This window comes from Nicotiana tomentosiformis, chromosome 1, assembly GCF_000390325.3.
Source record: "Nicotiana tomentosiformis chromosome 1, ASM39032v3, whole genome shotgun sequence".
Classification (NCBI taxonomy): domain Eukaryota; kingdom Viridiplantae; phylum Streptophyta; class Magnoliopsida; order Solanales; family Solanaceae; genus Nicotiana; species Nicotiana tomentosiformis.
In genome coordinates, this window is record NC_090812.1 from 157,825,637 (window position 1) to 157,845,681 (window position 20,045).

At 38.7% G+C, this 20,045-nt stretch overlaps 1 protein-coding gene across 1 annotated transcript; it reads right to left on the minus strand.

The window, feature by feature from the left end:
* Positions 1 to 281: 281 nt before the first annotated feature.
* On the minus strand, positions 282 to 1,564 carry LOC138891753 (uncharacterized). Its single transcript, XM_070175500.1, has 4 exons — positions 1,383 to 1,564; positions 926 to 1,268; positions 812 to 872; positions 282 to 739 (listed from the first exon to the last, which is right to left on the minus strand). The coding sequence occupies exons 1-4, from the start codon at positions 1,562 to 1,564 to the stop codon at positions 282 to 284; spliced, it is 1,044 nt and encodes a 347-aa protein (XP_070031601.1).
* Between the last annotated feature and the right edge of the window lie 18,481 nt (positions 1,565 to 20,045).

Genomic DNA, 20,045 nt, shown 5'->3' on the forward strand with positions numbered 1-20,045 from the left:
TTGGGATAACAATTCAGCACTCAAAACAAAAAGAGATGGTGGGAGAGGATCGCCTTGTGTGAGCCATCTCCCAGATTTAAAAAATTTGTGCCTACTCCCATTCACAATTATTGTGTACCAATTGTTTGAAATATATCTATGAATAATGTCAACCTAACTCTCAGCAAAACTCAATTTTCTTAGTATGAGGGAGAGAAAGGACCATGATAATCTATCATATGCTTTTTCCATGTCTAATTTCATAACCACATTGCTCCACACAACATGTTTCCCAATAGCATTCACAATCTCTTGAGCCAACAAATATTCTCAGTTATGGCTCTACCTTTAACAAATCCACTCTGATTATGTGAAATGATTCTAGGTAACATGGTACTCAATCTAGAATTTAAGAGCTTAGCAATAATCTTGTTAGACACATTGCACAAACTAATAGGCCTAATATCTGAGAAGGTTTGAGGGGATTCCACCTTTGGAAGCATTACTAGACACGTGTGAGTGAAAAATCTTGGTAACTGAGCTCCATAAAAAAAGACCACTATAGTATTAAACACAGTTTCAGCAATAATAAACCAGGGACTTTGGTAGAACCTGCCAGTAAGACCATCAGGTCTAGGTGCACTATCAGCATCTAACACGAAGACACTATTTTTAACCTCCTCCATGGTTGGTATTTCAGTGAGGAAAGCATTATCCTCTTCAGTAACAGTTCTCTTCACCGTATCCAGCACAGTAAGATCTTCAATGGTTATTTCAGCACCAAATAGTTATTGAAAGAATCCGACTACTGCTCCTGCCACCTCTCCCGTACCTTCCATAAGGTTTTCATTATCTTCTTTGATCCTTTGGATGTTTAGTTTATTCCTTCTATACTTGATTACAACATGAAATAAAGTTGTGTTATCATCGACCATTTAACTCTTGCCTTCTGCCTCAAAATTGATTCCTGCAGCTTCAAAAATCTGGTAAATTCCGCTCTTGCTTTAGATAAGTTCATTCTGCATTCAGAAAATGGATCAAAGATCATTGCTTCATCCAAACTTCTTATGAGAGATTCAAGCCTCTTTGGTTCTTCATATATATCACCAAAAGCTTGCCTGGACCAAGCACCAAGAGTAGAGCACACTTTCTTAAGCTTCTGATGAAAAATGTACAAAGGATTGCCAAAAACTTCTTCTGACCAGGCTTGTTGAATTTTTCCCAAGTACTCCTCATGTTCTACCCATATATTGAGAAATTTGAAATACTTTACAAAATCTGAGTCAGTGCTAGCCACAGATATTAGTAATGGAGCATGGTCAGAGCAAGACCTAGATAGATGGGTGAGGATTGTGCTCCCAAATGAATCAAATCATTCTGCATTGTAGACCAGCCTATCCAACCTCTCCCAAATAGTATTAGGTGGATCTCTGTTGTTACTCCAGGTGAACTGAGAGCCATAATATCCTACATCCTGAAGTCCTAAACAAACCAAAAAATCCAAGTTGTCTTCAACTCTAAAAGGTCTTCCTCCTTTCTTCTCCTCCTCACATGAAACGACACTAAAGTCACCCCTCCCCCTCATGGACCATTAACCCAACTAGCTAAATCTCTAAGCTCCCCACATAATCCACATCTCAAAGTCTCATCACACTTTTCATAGAAAACAGAAATATAAAAGGGTTTAGTACCTACAGAGTTAGAAATCTGCAAGGGAACGTGTTATTCTCTATCCTCCAGAATATCTATCACATAGTTAGAAGACCAAAATATCCAAATCTTGTTGGCACAATTTGAAAAACAAGATTGATATCCAATATCCTTTTATATTTGTCAATCTTCCTGGCATTCACCACTGGCTCTTGTAGAATTAAAAATGGTAATTTCACAAGCTCTTTGAGAGCCTATACCTCTAAGATTCCATGATTTTGTACTAATCATGAGAAATACCACAAATTAGGCCATTTATCTCCAATTTGTTGTTTCTTTTGCCTCCTTTCAGGAACATTACAACTCTCCTAACATTTGAGCTTATTACCCCTCTAAGAGACAGATTGTTGAAATAGGTAACACTTTCGCGCACTTTCCTGGAGCAATTACTGCCATCTTAAAGTATTTTCTTGCCCAACCTTTGTTATTCATTATCTGATTTGGAGGTCTCCAATTCTTCTGAGAGAGCCTCCATATCAACATCATTAAAGTTCTTGTTTAGACAGTTAGCTCGGATATATTCCTCACCATTGTTGGAACGAGGATTAGTGATATTGGTGTTTCCCCCTCTAGGATCTGCATGTTTACCATATTGAGTGAGTTTCTCATAGTCATCATTCTGAGAGTTAACCAAATATTGAACACTAGGAGCATCATGAAATGGTGGTTCACCGTCTAAGGCTTCCTTCTCATTATCCTTAGCCTTCCTTGCAACTATCCTAGCTGAAAGATCAGGATCCAAGCCAAACATTTTACCTAGGCTTACCATCTCGGAGTTAGTTTCCTCCTCCTCCCTCAATCTAACCTCACCTGGGATGCTTATAGTGGTGGCAAAATGTATATTCTTCTTTCTAATCACACTTGTCTCCTCTTGGTTAACTTGAAGCATAGATTCCTGCATAATTTGATGGTGGTATTCTACGGCAGGGAGAACAGTCTCCTTCCTTTGCTTCACCTTCCAAATAGTTCTCTGAATCTCCTTGAATAAAGGCTTCACTGCATTTTTCCTAGAGGTCATTTCTTTGTCTAGTCTGGTCGTCTTTCGGGGTTGTGAAGGCTTTTTTCCAGTTAATATGCTCCCATTGATTGTAATATCCATGCTAATTTGCTGCCCACTATCATTGTGATTGATAATAATGACATTTTGACCTGTTTTCCTTCTGAAAAATCGAAATCCTCCATTCATTTTAGAATTTTGGATCAAGTTAGATTCTTTTGCACTATTATTGGAGGCTTTATTCCTTCTATTATTTAAGTCTTTACCATTTCTTCTTTCAAGTTCTTGCCAACCTTCATCCCCAGTAAACTTTTTTCTGGCTTCTCCTACACTGACAACTCGAATCTCCCGATCGATTGGGTTCCCAGGTACAACTGGAGGCACTAGTTGGCTTTTTGGCGTATCCACCTACATAGGTGTATGTTCCATTTTGTTGGATTTGCTGGCAAGACCCTGAATCCTTAAATAGGTTCCCGTATCCTTTTTAGGCTTATCTGAGGTTGTTGCTCCCTTCCTCAATTCAGTATGTTGGACCCTGCATCTATCATCACTATGACCCTGAACTTTACAATAAAAACAATAAGCAGGAAAGGTCTTATACTCCACTTTATGCACAATCGCTTCCAAGCTACCATCTTTCTTCTTTATTTCAACTAATACATCGTTAATCATAGGCTTAGCTAGGTGAATCTTAATCCTAACTTTTGCAGTAGTAGGCCTCGTCTTTGAGAGGGTGGACTTATACATGCTTAGAGGCATTTCCACTGGTTCTAAAATCGTGCACAAAGTAACCCATTCATAGTAATGCCAAGGTAAATCTGGAAGGTTAATCCAGATAGAGGCCAAGGTTGTTTCAGCACCCTCTCTAAACTTCTTATTCCATTTCTGAATTTTCATTATATGATCCCCAAATTGCAAGAAAGGTATGGAATATACATCCATATGATCATCCTTGTTGTCGAAATCAATGAACACGTGTTGCGTATCTTTATCTCCAATACGAATATTTCATCTTCCAAGAAAGATCCTTGCAAACTCAACTCTAATGAATTCGATTGAAGGTCTTGTTCTGAGGAACTTACCAACAATGGTCCATTTGCAGGTAGCAACGAGAAGCTCGTCCTCTTTCTCTGTGAATACTACAACTGGTTTTTTGGCCTCATTATGAGTCGTATTTGACTTTGGGTCTCTGAAGGTCGATTTTGGAGTGCATCTACATATGTGTTTTCTTGTTGAGCTACTAATTGAGAAGCACTAGAAGTTGAGGGAACTCTCGTTTGGATGTGTTCTAAGACTAGTGGGTCATCCCTTTTTGCACCTTTCTGTTTCAGATCTTGTGGCCCATGGTTCAGATCTCCCTGGTTTTGGGGTATTAATTAATTTTGTGGAATCTGATTGGGACCTAAGAGAGTTGGATTTGGCTGATTTGTTGCTGTGTGAGTTGAAAAGTGGGGAATTTTGGTATGAAGTGGGAGGCGGGGACCATCTCCCACTTGAATTTTGTTGGTAGATGTATAATTTATTATAGGATTAGGTAAAAGTGGTGAGTCATTGGGGTTAACCAAATCCACAGTGGTAGACATTGAAGGCTTGTCTGACGAATCTAGTGTTTCTGTGCAAGCATTACCTGAGAACATGTTAGAGTTCATAATCTTGCGAAGAATTCTCCGGCGAGAGTCATTTCTATTGATTAGGAACGATGCTTAAGATTAGATCATAAGAACCTAATAATTGGTATGGTTCCTTATAAGGGGCAGATGGAAATATTTATAGAGTCTGCTTTTTATCAATTTATCACTTATTTGATTTTTTTTAATCTTTTTTCTTTTCTTTGTTTGAAAGGACAATAAATAGTGAATAATTTTCAGTTCATCCATTGGGGTGGTGTACATGAACTCACATTCACTCTATTATGAAGTCTTTGTTAACAATTGACACGACATTAATGTTTCAAGATAGGAGACCTGTAAGTTTTCTCTAAAACTTTATCATGGTCTCTATTTGGGTCCATGTACTTCGGATTATACCTTTAATCAGTCGATTTCGAGCTCTTAATATTGAAAAAGTCTGGATATGAGTGCTTCCCCATTTTGGGCCTTACTCTGTGCGAATAAGGATTAGCCGGGGCCTTAATACACTTAATCCTCCGTTGCTGATTATTAGAGTGAAGTGGATTTTACCTCATGCTGGGGGGGGGGTTTAAATTGGATATTGATGGTTCTAGTTGCCTTAATAATCAATCTGCCGATATTGTTAGAAATAGCAATGGAGATCTATGCATGGTTTTTGCCAAGGCTCTCCATTTCTGTACTAACAACTGGGCTGAGATGCAAGCTGCTTCATTTGGGATATCTTGGATGGTGTTTAAAATTTTGTCCATTTAGAGTTAACACTATTGAATGAAACAAGAAGTTGGATCCAATGTTAATCTCATAAAGAATAAGAAAGGGAATAATAAATATATTAATTACATGTGTCGACCAGTCCAGCTACAGGTCCTAACGATACTGAAACAATTGGAGGAGGACAATGTAGCTACAAGGGGCATGAGGAGACTTCAAATTCTCAATTTATTCAAATATGAATATAGTTGCATAGAATGTTAGAGGAATTTGGTCTTCAATTTCACCGAGTTTATATAGAAAAAGCCTTTCTCTTAGGGGCCGTTTGGTTCATTACCAGAATATTCCAAAATCATAATTTTGGGACGATAGTCAAGATTATAACCTAGATAACAATCTCACTTTCTATATGGAATAAGTCATACCAAGATTTTGATACAAAGAAATAAGAAAACATGCATAAGTACCCCCTTGAAGTATTTTTAAATGGAATTAGTATCACCCTGAAATGCCACTACCACATCCGTGTTTGGTGGTGAAATACACACGCCTGACACATGTATTTTCCACTAAAATCATTTTTTCTTGTTTTTTCCCATCTACTTCCTTTCCCAACTCACTTTTTGTATTTTCAAAAGTTCATTTTACCCTTTTCACACAACCCACCTTCTCCTATCCCCCAACCCCCAAGTAAAGTAGCGAAACTTTTTTGGTTGAAGAAGAAAATAGAAAAACGGTGAGTTCCTAAAAAACTTTCTAACAATTAACAGCTAAATTCTTCTTTCGTGTTCTCTCTTTTATGTAAATTTGATTAATTAGAAAAATAGGACACCCCTCACCTACCTCACTACCTAAAGTTGTGAAAGGCCGAAGGCCCCAAACGGGAAACAACAAGCATGGCGAGAATATTTTTTGCAAATAATAATAAAAAATATTTTTCTTGTTCAGTCTTTTCTTAGCTTCTTTCTGGTTTAATAAAAAATTAATATTGGGATAAGATTTTTTCATTCCTTTATGTGAGAAGCAATTGCAATTGAAAGTTTAAAAGTGATGAGTGAACAGATTAGAAATAGCAGTAATCTTCTATAAAGTGTAGTGGAAAGAATAAAATCTTCAACTTGATCTCGCAGAAAAATATGGAGAATGTCGGAGCTAATTTTCGGCCAATCTATAAGTAACAAAACTGGAGAAAAGAAAAGGAAAAGAAGAAGAAAAACCAGAGAAAATAAAAAATTAAAAATTAAAAATAGTACTCCTATATTTTATAAAAATGTTATAAAAATAAAATTCCAGCATTCTCTCTTTTTCCCACTCTACCAAGGAGAATGGCACTCTTATAATGACCCGGACGGTTGTTTTAAGTATTATAACTCTGTTTCTCCATTTACTGCTCAAGTTATACTCTACTGTTGTTTTATGAATTATCGGGTTAGTTGGTTCGGGTCCAGAAGGATTTCAGAGTGAAATGAGACACCTAGTCTCATAATTAAAAACTTAAGTTGGAAAAGTTGACCGGATATTGACTTATATGTAAACGACTTCGGAATTTAATTCTGATGATTACAATAGTTTTGTATGGTGATTTTGGACTTAATAGCGTGTCCGAAACATTACTTGGAGGTCAATAGTGAAATTAGGCTTAAAATGGCAAAAGTCGAATTTTTCGAAAGTTGACTTTTTGATATCGGGGTTGGAATCCGATTCTGAAAATTAGAATACTTCTGTTATGTCATTTATGACTTGTGTGCACAATTTGGGGTCAATTTGACTTGATTTGCTAAGTTTCGCCGTTGTTTGTAGAAATTTGAAATTTTAAAGTTCATTAGGCTTGAATTGGGGTATGATTAGTAGTTTTAGCGTTGTTTGAGGAGATTTGGGGGGCTTGGGTGAGTTTCGGGAGATTAACGAGTTAATTTCGGACTTAGCAAGTTGGCAGAAGACTGCTGGTGTGTTTCTTCTTGTTTCCTCTTACTCGTTCGCGAGAAGGGTCTTGTGTTCACGAAGGGTGTTTGTGGGCTGAAGAATTTTGTTTTTCGCGCGCGAACGCGAAGGTTTGGACTGAGGAAGCATCGCGTTCGCGGGGCAGTGTTCGCTGGAAGTGGGGTGTCAAAGCTTTCGCGTTAGCGAAGAAGAGAGAAGGCAGCCGGGGACCCCGTGCATTTGGCCTTCGCATTCGCGTAGGGATTGCCGCACTCGCGAAGTGAGGGGACAACAAAGTTTCGTGTTCGCGAGGCTTGGGTTGCATTCACGATGGGTTAATTTGAGGGGCAGTCATATTATTCTACGCGAATGCGAGGGTGAGGTCGCGTTCGCGATTGAGGCATATCTGTGCAAACATAAAAGTTCCAAAACGGGGATTTTGAGTTCATAACACAGAATCAAATTGAGAGCTCGGTTGTAGGCGATTTTTGGAGAGATTCTTGCATGGGTGTTTGGGATAAGTAATTCTTATCCAGTTTTGATTAATTTCGATAATTATGCATTTGAATCCATCATTGAATGGGTGAATTGAGTTGAAAACTTTAGAAAGCCCTATTGGTTTAATTTGAATTTTTGAGGGTCGAGTTGAGGTCAAATTTTGGTAAAATTATTATGGTTAGACTCGTGGTTGACTCGGCTTTCGGATTTTGTAACTTTTGTCGAGTTTTGAGAAATGGGCCCCACATGCAATTTTTGAGCTAAAGTTTGAATTTTTATGGAAAATTAGCATTTTCTTATGGAATTAATTCCAATAAATTTTATTGACTGATTCAAATTATTTGTGTCTAGATTCAAGGCGTTTGGAGGCTAATTTACGAGGTAAAGGCTTAGTGGAATAAGAATTACACGGTTTGAGCTAAGTAACAGTTCTAAATTTGTCTGTGAGGGTATGAAACTCCGGATTATGTGTTATGTGATTGGTTTTGAGGTGACACACATGCTAGGTGACGGGTTGTTGGGCGTGCACCGTAGGAATTGTGACTTGGTCAAATTTCATGGAACGTTATAGTTGAATAATATGTTGATACCAGCACATTCTCTATGTGTTAGAAAACATTGAGTCGAGACTCGTATTAAAAATCATGCTTAAACATATGTTGTTTTTATTTTTACCCACTAGGTCATTTCTATGGTTGAATTATATGTTCAAATTGTAAATTCACACTTAGTTATGTTCATTCAGTTCATATTATATCTCAGTCTTTGTTGCTATTTATTGATGCATCATATCATTGTTGTTGGGCTGCTTATCATGATTTCTGAGAGCCTAAGAGACTGGAGAGGTTGATTACTGAGTGAGGCCGAGGGCCTAATTTTGAGGATATTTATGGATCGGGTTGCATGCCGCAACATGTTTCATTGATTTATGCCATGATTAGCTTGATATAGCGCTTGGGCTGAAGGAGCCCCTCCGGAGTTTTTACACACCCCCAGTGAGCATAGGTACCTACTGAGTGCGAGTACCGAGTACCGAGTGCTGCGTGACTGTGAGGAGAGAGTGACTGTGAGGTTGTAGTGAATGGGAGGACTGAGTGACTGTTACTCTGAGAGGATGTATTTATTCCATTATTACTTCCATTCATCTATCATTATCACAGTTTTGGAAAAACTCTGAAAGATATTATTTATGTTTTAGTGAAATTTGATATGAAATTACTATGGAGTTTTGAATGTTGAACTTGAAAGCATGCTTACCTTTTTATGATGGAAATCACTGTATTTGGACTTAGCTGTAAATCTCGTCACCTTTCAGTTCCTTATTTATTATTGTTACTTACTGAGTGGGTTGTACTCATATTACACCCTGTACTTCGTGTGCAAATCGAGGCGATTCCAGACACCGCGAGTGTTGATTCTTTCGCACAGTTTATTTTTCGGAGATTCCGAGGTAGCTGCCATGTTTCGCAAAATTTGTATCTCTTTTCCTATCTCCTTGTTTACTATATTTGGTCTCACACTATTATAGACCATGTTTTCCAGACTTGAAATATATATATGCTCATGTACTCAGTGGCACTAGGTTTTGGGAGTGTATTTATATCAGTATGTATGGGGTTTTCAATTAAATTTAGATATTATGTTTTCAATCTTAAAAGAAATTATAGTTTTCTTTAGGTTATTGGCTTGCCTATATTGAGATAGGCGTCATCACGACATGTGTAATTTTTGGGTCGTGACAAGTTGGTATCAAATCCTAGGTTACATAGGTCTCACGAGTCATGAGCAGGTTTAGTAGAGTCTTGTGGATCGGTACAGAGACATCTGTACTTATTTTCTAGAGGCCGGCGAACCCTTAGGAAAATTTCAATTTTTTGTACTCTGTCGTTCGAATTTGTTGATTTCGGAAACTAAATTTATGTTATTATATTCTCGCACAGATGGTGAGAACACGTACTACCATATCGGATGGTCAACCACCAGTGCCATCAGTTAGGTCCGCGAGAGGCCGAGGCAGATGTAGCTCGAACAACAGTTAGAGAAGCACCTGTAGAACCACCAATTGCTCCAGTTCAGGAGAAAATTCCATATATAGCTGGGCCGATAGGACCAGCTCAGGCACCAGCTATGCCCATTGTGATTCCAGGCCTTCAGGAGGCTCTAGCCCAGATATTGATAGTTTGCACTGGCCTTGCTCAAGTGGTTTCGGCTCAGGTCGCACCTGCCACTTCTCAGGCCGGGGGAGGAACTCATACCCCTGTTGACCGTACTCCAGATCAGGTACTGCAGGGACTTCAGATACCGGAGGCACTACCAGCCCAGCCGATTGTAGCTGCTCAGGCCCCAGTAGTTCCTGTTATAGCAGGTGATGAGCATAGGAGACTTGAGAGATTTGGGAGGCTACGACCTCTATCATTTAGCGGTCCTGAGTCAGAAGATGTTCAGGGTTTTCTGAATAAGTGTCAGTGGATGCTTCGGATAATGGGTATTCTAGAGACGAGTGGGATCTCGTTCACTACTTTTTAGTTTTCTGGGAGTACCTTCATATGGTGGGAGGCTTATAAGAGGTGTAGGCCGGTCGGTGCAGCACCACTTACATGGCAGGAGTTCTCCGTTCTCATTTTAGAGAAGTTTGTGTTGCAGTTTGATATAGAAGAGCTCCGTAGACAGTTTGAGTAGTTATGTCAGGATGGCATGTCAGTGATGCAATACGAGTTGAGATTTTCTGAGTTGGCTCGTCACGCATTTTGGTGAGAGTATTATGAGTTTCATTGATGGCCTCACATACCAGTTGCGATTACTTATGACTCAAGAGAGAATATCTGGTGCTACTTTTGATGAGGTAGTTGATATTGCTCACAGATAGAGATGGCCTGTAGTCAGGAACGTGGAGAGAGGAAGGCCAAGAGGCCTCATGGTCCAGGTGATTTCAACGATGTTCCTTCAGGGGGTCATCTTTACCACGGTAGGGGTCGTTCTTACAGATACCCTTAGACGGGTTGTCCAGTTCATCGTGGTGCATCATCCAGCCATGGTTCATACAGTTCTCATCATGGCCAGTGATCCCTCAGTTTCCTCCCAGCCCAGAGTTCGTCTCCTGCCCCTTCAGTTCAGGGTTCATTTGCACCGGGTGCTTATAGTAGTTATTCTGGTTCTTGAAGCCCGATTCAGTCAGCACCACCACTACTACTGGGGAGCTGCTTTGAGTGCTTGGAATTTGGGAATTTGTGTAGGCAGTGTCCTCGTCGCTCGGGAGGTCTAGTGCAGCAGAGGAGTCGGACTACGACTTCAGCACCAGTTACTTCACCACCAACCCAGCCAGCACGGGGTGGCGGTTAGTCGGGGTCACCCAAGAGGTGGAGGCCGATCAGATAGCGGTGAGGTCAGATGTCGTTGCCTCAGATGTAGTGATCACAAATATAGTCTTAGTGTGCCGCAGGGAAGCTTCTATATTAGTTGACCCTGGTTCTACTTATTTGTATGTATCATCATACTTTACTTATTATCTGGATATGCCCCGTGAGTCCTTATTTTCACTTGTTCGTGTATCTACGCCGGTGGGCGATACTATTATTATGGACCATGTATATCGGTCTTGTGTGGTAACCATTGGGGAAATGATGACTAGAGTTGATCTCTTATTGCTCAGTATGGTTGATTTTGATGTAATCATGGGTATGGATTAGTTGTCTCCATGTCATGCTATTCTGGACTGTCACGCAAAAACCGTTACATTGGCGATGTCGGGGTTTCTGAAGGTCGAATAGAGAGGTTCTCTAGATCATTTTCCCAGCAGGCTAATTTATTATTTTAAAGCCCAATGTATGGTTGGGAAGGGATGTTTGTCATATTTGGCCTTTGGGAGAGATGTTGATGTAGGTACTCCTTCCATTGATTCAGTACGGTAGTGCGAGACTATTCGGATGTATGTCCTGTAGACCTGTCGGGCATGCCACCCGATAGAGTTATTGATTTCGGTATTGACTTGGTGTCGGGCGCTCAACCATTTTTGTTCTTATGTATCGTATGACACTAGCGGAATTGAAAAATTTTAAAAAGCAACTTTAGGAACTTCTCGATAAGGGGTTTATTAGGCCCAGTGTGTCGCATTGGGGTGCACCGGTTTTGTTTGTGAGGAATAAAGATGGTACTATGCGGATGTGTATTGATTACAGACAACTGAACAAAGTTACAATCAAGAACGAATATCCTTTGCCGCGTATTGATGATTTATTTGACCAACTTCAGGGAGCGAGAGTATTCTCGAAAATTGACATGAGATCGGGGTATCACCAATTAAAAATTTGGGATTCAGATATTCTAAAGATGGCATTCAGAACTCATTATGGCCACTATGAATTTCTTATGATGTCTTTCGGTTGACCAACGCCCCAACAACATTTATGCACTTGAATAATAGTGTATTTCAGCCATATCTTGATTTATTTGTCGTAGTATTTATTGATGATATCCTGGTGTATTCACGTAGCTAGGAGGAGCATGCACGAAACTTGAGTATTGTATTACAGAGGCTGAGAGAGGAGAGACTTTATGCCAAATTCTCTAAGTGTGAGTTATGGATTAGTTAGGTGGCATTCGTGGGACACATATTGTATAGTGAAGGGATTAAAGTGGATCCAAAGAAGATAGAGGCAGTTCAGAGTTGGCCCATGCCATCTTCAGCTACTGAGATTCGGAGTTTTCTCGGCTTGGCTGGTTATTATCGTCACTTTGTCGCCTTTAACTAAATTGACCCAGAAAGGTGCTCCATTCAGGTGGTCGGATGAGTGTGAAGATATATTTCAGAAGCTCAAGACAGCTTTGACTATAGCCCCAGTATTGGTGTTGCCTACAGGTTCAAAGTCTTATACTATGTATTGTGACGCGTCACGTATTGGACTTGGCGTAGTGATGATGCAAGACGGTAGAGTGATTGCCTATGCATCCAGATAGTTAAAGGTATATGAGAAGAATTATCCGGTCCACGGCCTTGAGTTAGCAGCTATTGTTCATGCCTTGAAGATTTGGCGGCATTATTTGTACGGTGTCCATTGTGAGGTTTATACCGATCACCAGAATCTACAACATCTGTTTAAACAGATGGAGCTTAATTTGAGGCAGCAAAGGTGATTGGAGTTGCTTAAGGATTATGATATCACTATTCTCTATCATCCCGGAAGGGCCAATGGGGTGGTCGATGCCTTGAGTCTTAAGGAAGAGAGTTTGGGCATCTTAGCATACTTACCGGTAGCAGAGAGGCCTTTAGCTTAGATGTTCAGGCCTTGGCCACCAGTTTGTTAGATTGGATGTTTCATAGACGAATCGAGTTTTGGCTTGTGTGGTTTCTCAGTCTTCTCTTTATGATCATATGAGAGAACGTCAGTATGATGACCCCAACCTGCTTGTCCTTAAGGACACGGTTCAACACAGTGATGCCAAGGAAGTCACTATTGGGGATGATGGCATATTAGAGATGTAGGACAGGCTATGTGTGCTTAATGTAGATGGTTTGCGTGAGTTGATTCTCCAGGAAGCTCATAGTTCACGGTACTCCATTCATCCAGGTGTCGCGAATATGTATTAGGATTTGAGGTAGCACAATTGGTGGAGGAGGATGAAGAAAGATATAGTTGAGTTCGTAGCTCGGTGTTTAAATTGTCAATAGGTAAACTACGAGCATTAGAGACACGGAGGATTGCTTCAGAGACTTGAAATTCTGGAGTGGAAATGGGAGTGTATTACCATGGATTTCGTAGTTGCGCTCCCATGGACCTTGTGGAAGTTTGATGTTGTATGGGTAATTGTAGATCGGTTGACCAAATATGCGCATTTTATTCCAGTTGGTACTAATAATTCTTTGGAGAGGTTGGCTGATATTTATATCCGCAAGATTGTTCACCTACACGGTGTGCCAGTGTCCATCATTTCAAATCGGGGCACGCAATTCACATCACAATTTTGGAGAGCAGTGTAACGAGCATTAGGCACACAGGTTCAGTTTGAGTACAATATTTCACCCTCAGACAGACGGACAGTCCGAGCGCATTATTCAGATATTGGAGGATATGTTACGCGCTTGTGTCATTGATTTTGGGAGTTCTTGGGATCAATTTTTGCCACTCGCAGAGTTTGCTTACAATAACAGCTACTAGTCGAGTATTCACATAGCTCCGTATGAGGCTTTATATGGGATACGGTGCCGGTCTCCAATGGGTTGGTTTGAGCCGGGTTAGGCTAAGCTATTAGGAACTTATTTGGTTTAGGATGTCTTGGAGAAGGTTAAAGTGATCCAGGAACGGCTTCGCATAGTACAATCTAGACAGAAGAGTTATGCTGACAGGAAGGTCCGTGATGTTGTTTATATGGTTGGGGAGAAGGTTTTGCTTAATATTTCACCCATGAAGGGCGGGTTGAGGTTTGTCAAGAAACACAAGCTGAGCCCTCGGTATATTGTGCCTTTTGAGGTACTTAAGAAGATTGGAGAGGTGGCTTATAAACTTGCTCTACCATCTAGTCTATCAGGTGTTCATCCAGTATTCCATGTATCCATGCTCTAAAAGTATATCGGGGATCTGTCTCATACTTTGGATTTCAATACAGTGCACCTGGACGATAATTTCACTTATGATGTGGAGCCGATGGCTATTTTAGACCGACAGGTTCAAAAGCTGAGGTCAAAGAACATAACATCAGTGAAGGTACAGTGGAGAGGCCATCCATCCGGAGAAGCTATTTGGGAGATTGAGCGGGATATGCAAAGCAAATATCCACACCTATTTGAGGCTCCAAGTATAATTTTAAACCAGTTCAAGGATGAACGTTTGTTTAAGAGGGAGAGACTGTAACGACATGGGCGGTTGTTTTGAGTATTATAACCTTGTTTTCCCATTTACTATTCAAGTTATGCTTTACATTTGTTTTATGAATTATCGGGTTAGTTGGTTTGGGTCCGGAACGATTTTAGAGTGAAATGAGATACTTAGTCTCATAATTGAAAACTTAAGTTGGAAAAGTTGACCTGGTATTGACTTAGGTAAATGATCTCGGAATATTATTTTGATGATTCCAATAGCTCTGTATGGTGATTTTGGACTCAGGAGCGTGTCCGGAAAATTATTTGGTGGTCCATAGTGGAAATAGGCTTGAAATGGCAAAAGTCAAATTTTTGGAAAGTTTGACTGGGGGTTGACTTTTTTATATCAGGGTCGTAATCCGATTCTGAAAATTGGAATACCTCCGTTATGTCATTTATGACTTGTGTACACTATTGGAGGTAAATCAGACTTGATTTGATAAGTTCTGGCGTAGTTTGTAGAAATTTAAATTTTCAAAGTTCATTAGGCTTGATTTGGGTATGATTATTGATTTTAGCATTTTATTTTTAGGTGATTTGAGGGTTCGACTACATTCGTATAATTTTTTGGGACTTGATGGTATGTTTGGTTGAGGACCCGGGGGGCTCGAGTGAGTTTCGGGAGGTTAACTGTTTATTTTCGGACTTAACATGTTAGTTGAAGACTGGAGGTGTGTTTCTTCTGGTTTCCTCTTACGTGTTCGCTAGAGGGATCTCGCGTTCGCAAAGGGTGTTTCTAGGCTGAAGAATTTTGTTCTTCACGTTCGTGAAGAAGAGGACGCAAATGCGAAGGTTTGGACTGACGAAGCATCGCGTTCATGGGGTAGTGTTCGCGTTCGCGGGGACAGGGGTGTCAAAGCTTTCGCATTCACGAAGTTGGGCTCGCGTTCTCGAAGAAGAGAGAAGGCAGTCGGGGACCCCGTGCATTTGGCCTTCGCGTTTGCGTAGGGGTTTTCGTGTTCGCGAAGTGAGGGGACAACAAAGCTTCTCGTTTGCGGGGCTTGGGTCGCATTCGTGATGGGTTAATTTGGGGGCAGTCATATTGTTCTACGCGAATGCGAGGGTGAGGTCGCGTTCGCGATTGAGGCATATCTAAGCAAACATAAAAGTTCCAAAATGGGGGTTTTGAGTTCATAACACATAATCAAATTGGGAGCTCGGTGGAAGGCGATTTTTGGAGAGATTCTTGCGTGGGTGTTTGGGGTAAGTTATTCTTATCTAGTTTTGGTTAATTTTCATAATTGTGCCTTTGGATCCATCATTTTATAGGTGAATTAAGTTGAAAAGTTTAGAAAGTCCACTTGGTTTAATTTGAAGATTTGAGGGTCGAGTTAAGGTCGGATTTTGGTAAAATTGGTATGGTTAGACTCGTGGTTGAATGGGCTTTCGGATTTTGTAACCTTTGTCGAGTTCTGAGACGTGAGCCCCACAGGCAAGTTTTGAGCTAAATTTCGGATTTATGAAAAATTTCGGTCTGAATCAAATTATTTGTGGCTAGATTCGAGGCGTTTGGAGGCCAATTCACGACGCAAAGGCTTAGCGGAATAAGAATTATACGGTTTGAGGTAAGTAATAGTTCTAAATTTGGTCCCGAGGGTATGAAACCCCGGATTATGTGTTATGTGATTGGTTTTGAGGTGACGGGCGTGTGAGCGTGCACCGTAGGAATTATGACTTGGTCAAATTCCATGAAACTACGTAGTTGAATAATCTATTGATACTAGTACATTCTCTATGTGTTAGAGAAAATTCAGTTGAGACTCGTATTAAAAATCATGCTTAAACATATGATGTTATTATTGATACCCACAGGGGTAATTTCTGTGGTTGAATTATATGTTCAAATTGTAATTTCTCACTCAGTCATATTTATTCATTTCATATTATATCTCAGTCTCTGTTGCTATTTATTGATGCATCATATCATTGTTGTTGGCCTGCTTATCATGATTTCTGAGAGCCCGAGAGACTAGAGAGGTTGATCATTGAGTGAGGTTGAGGGCCTAATTGTGAGGATATTTATGGATCGGGTTACACACCACAACATGTTTTATTGATTTATGCCATGATTTGATTGACATAGAGCTTGGGATAAAGGAGCCCCTCCAGAGTCTATACACACCTCCAGTAAGCGCAAGTACCTACTGAGTGCGAGTGCGAGTGCGAGTGCGAGTACCGAGTGCCGAGTGCCGAGTGTTGAGTGACTGCGAGGAATGAGTGACTGTGAGGTAGGAGTGAATGGGAGGACTGAGTGATTGTTACTCTGAGAGGATGCATTGATTCCATTATTGCTGCCTTTCAGCTGTCATTATCATTATTTTGGAAAAACTCTGAAAGACATTATTTATGTTTCAATCAAATTTGATATGAAATTACTGTGGAGTTTTAAATGTTGAACTTGAAATCATGCTTACCTTTTTAAGTTGGAAATTACTATATTTGGACTTAGTTGTGAAGCTTGTCACTACTTCCGGTTCTTAATTTATTATTGTTACTTATTGAGTTGGTTGTACTCATACTACACCCTGCACTTTGTGTGCAGAATCAAGTGATCCCGGACACCGTGGGTGTTGATTCTTTCGCACAGTTGATTTTTCTGAGATTCTGAGGTAGCTGTTGTGTTTCGCAGACCTTGTCTCTCTTTCCCTATCTCTTTGTTTACTGTATTTGGTCTCGGACTATTATATACCGTGTTTTCCAGACTTGAAATGTATAGATGCTCATGTACTCAGTGACACTAGGTTTTGGGAGTGTATTTTTATCAGTATGTATGGGATTTTCTATTAAATTTAGATATTATATTTTCAATCTTAAAAGAAATTGTAGCTTTATTTTTGAGGTTGTTGGCTTGCCTAGTATTGAGATTGGCCTCATCACGATAGGTGTGATTTTTGAGTCGTGACAACTCTCTTCTGCCACATCAACATTAGAGGTATAGTAATTTCATTTAAAAATAGTTTACGCGGTAATAGGATCCCCGTCATGATAAAGTGTGTAGTTGAAAATCCGGCTATAGGTTCGGGGGTACTTATCCATTTTTCCAAGAAATAATAATGATTTTATCTAATACATCCAATTAAAAAAGAGATAAATTTAAGAAACCTTTACCTTGATATACAAAATTGGAAGCCTAATTACCACTTTTAGGGATATTTGCATTTAATTACCCAAAATAACAAGATTTTCAAAACATAGAAAATTCTTTGATTTTGTGGTCCAATTTTTTCCCCACTTTCTCTCTTTCTCACGCCTCTCTCCCCAAAAACCTGTCTCCCCTAGTGACACCAGAATAACATATTCATTATTTTTCCACCAAAAAAATCGTTTATTATTTTTTCACAGAAAGAACATGTTAATTATTTCCAACTAGAAACTAGAGTCCCCTAATGGCATCAAAGACTAAATGATTAAATTAACCTTCTAATTGCTTTTGCAATATGAAAAAATGAACATCTCTGCCATTGCAATAGCAACGTTATATGGAATAATAACCCATTCCCTCACATAAGCAATGCAGAAATAAGAAAGAAAAGGAAATGCAAACTAATTAATAACTTCTGTATTGCCAGTAATTAATTGATCTATGGAATTTATGGATAGTAATAAATTGATCTCCTTTGACGATGCCATAATCCAATGAAACCAATGACATCCTTGTTACATCATTGGGAAAGCAATCCGATGTATGTGGGGCGTATGTTATTTGTATGTCCAACTATACAGACGACATACAAAAATAACAGAAACGACATGCAAAATACATACAATCACATAATTGTATGCAAGTTGAATGAAAATTGTATCCTTTTACCTGATTGTATACAACAACATAATTGTATGTAAGTTATATATACAAGTCATAGATAATTCATGTGTTTTTACCAATATTTGTTAGACTCTTGCAACCTTTTGGAATCCCAATTCTCCTATTAAAGTGGGTAATAAGTGTCTTTGTTTTTGTATCTAATAGGAACTAAGACCATATTTTCAACTATACACTTTATCTTTGCGCGGAATCTATTACCCCTTTGAACTTTTTTAATACAAAATAAATACTTCCTTAAATGTCGGGGTGGCACGGAGAGGGTGCTCACTCTCTTTCACGCATGTGAGACACAAAAAATGAGTTAAAAACTGATTAATATTTACACGTGTTATTGTTTAATTAGACACATTAGAATAAATTATATTTAATTACTTATCATTATAACTTAAACTTTTTTCCTTTTTTCTTTCTTTTTAAATATTTTTGTTAACGTCTAAGAAGGAACGATCAATCAAGTGCTCACAAAGATAGCCCAATACATTAGTTCAAGGGGGTACTTATGCATTTTCCCATTGACACGACATTAATATTTTAAAACAAGAGATCTGCAAGTCTTCTCCAAAATTAGTCTTGATTTATACAATTTTTTAGTTTTTTTAGAAGTGTTCATGTGATTTAACTAAATATTATATAGTTTGATTTAAAATTTTCGGTGCACTCATCTATTGAAAAATATTATTTACTTTTACAAAATTTAAATATTCTTAGAGAGATTTTTAGCTACACCGTTAGCGTTAACCTTTAATAGTTCAGAAGCAATATCTTTTCTATCTTTTATATGTGAACATAACTCTTGGGGTTAGAATTTACTCATTTTGAGGCAACTTGTAATATGAGTGAGAGTAGGATCCATTATTAGGAATATAATTAACATCCAGAAGTGGAGAATTTGTATTCGTCTTTTATAACAACTTTTCTTATTGAACACCAGTTTCTTTTTTCCTACATCGTGGATTACTACTAAAGTCATATATGTTTATTCCACATAAGTCCTTCAATTCTGATCTTTTTGTCTTCAGTGAAATGTCAAAATTCTAATAATGCAAGGATGATAAATAGGAATGAAAATATCAAAAAGTCATGTACATAGACTATTTAGTTTTATGTTTGGATAAAATTTTGTCTATAACTTTACTCTTATTTTAAAAGTATATAAGAAAAGAGAAAGAGGTAACTTAACATGATCAGCCCTATACAAATATCTAAACTGGAGATAATATTTAAATAGCGGCATAAAAATATCCCCATTTGTGCAAATCTCCCCTTTGTATTTGGCTAATAGATCCAACATGAAGAAAAGATCTTTTTAAAATTAGTTTTATATGAAGCTAATCATAAATATATTTATCAATTTATCACTTATTTGATTTTTTTTATCTTTTTTCTTTTCTTTGTTTGAAAAGAAAATAAATAGTGAATAATTTTCATTTCATCAATTGGGGTGGTATGCATGAACCCACATACACTCTATTATGAAGTCTTTGTTAACAGTTGAAAGGACATTAATGTTTCAAGACACCTCTAAGTTTTCTGTAAAACTTTATCATGGCCTCTATTTTGGTCCATGTACTCTGTCTTATACCCTTAATCAGTCGATTTCGAGCTCTTAATATGGAAAAAGTCCGGATACATGTGCTTCGCCATTTTGGGCCTTACTCTGCATGAAACAGGATTAGTTAGGGCCTTAATACACTTTAACCTTCGTTGCTGATTATTAGAGTGGAGTGGATTTTACCACATGCTAGGAGATTTAAATTGAATACTGATGGTTCCAGTTGCCTTAATAATCAATTTGCCGGTATTGTTAGAAATAGCAATGGAGAGGTAGGCGTGGCTTTTGCCAAGGCTCACCATAAAGCATGAAAGGTTATTAACCAAATAGCTCCAGGTTGGAATTGGGTGTCTAATTTCAGCATAGCT

What these genes read in the sequence shown, in the direction of transcription:
- LOC138891753 (XM_070175500.1), bottom strand. Translation starts at nt 1,564, where the DNA reads ATGAGGGGGAGGGGTGACTTTAGTGTCGTTTCATGTGAGGAGGAGAAG. An exon ending in AATCAATTTTGAGGCAGAAG is followed by an intron (nt 873 to 925) that starts GCAAGAGTTAAA and finishes GTTGTAATCAAG; the next exon opens with TATAGAAGGAATAAACTAAA. An exon ending in TAATGAAAACCTTATGGAAG is followed by an intron (nt 740 to 811) that starts GTACGGGAGAGG and finishes TAACCATTGAAG; the next exon opens with ATCTTACTGTGCTGGATACG.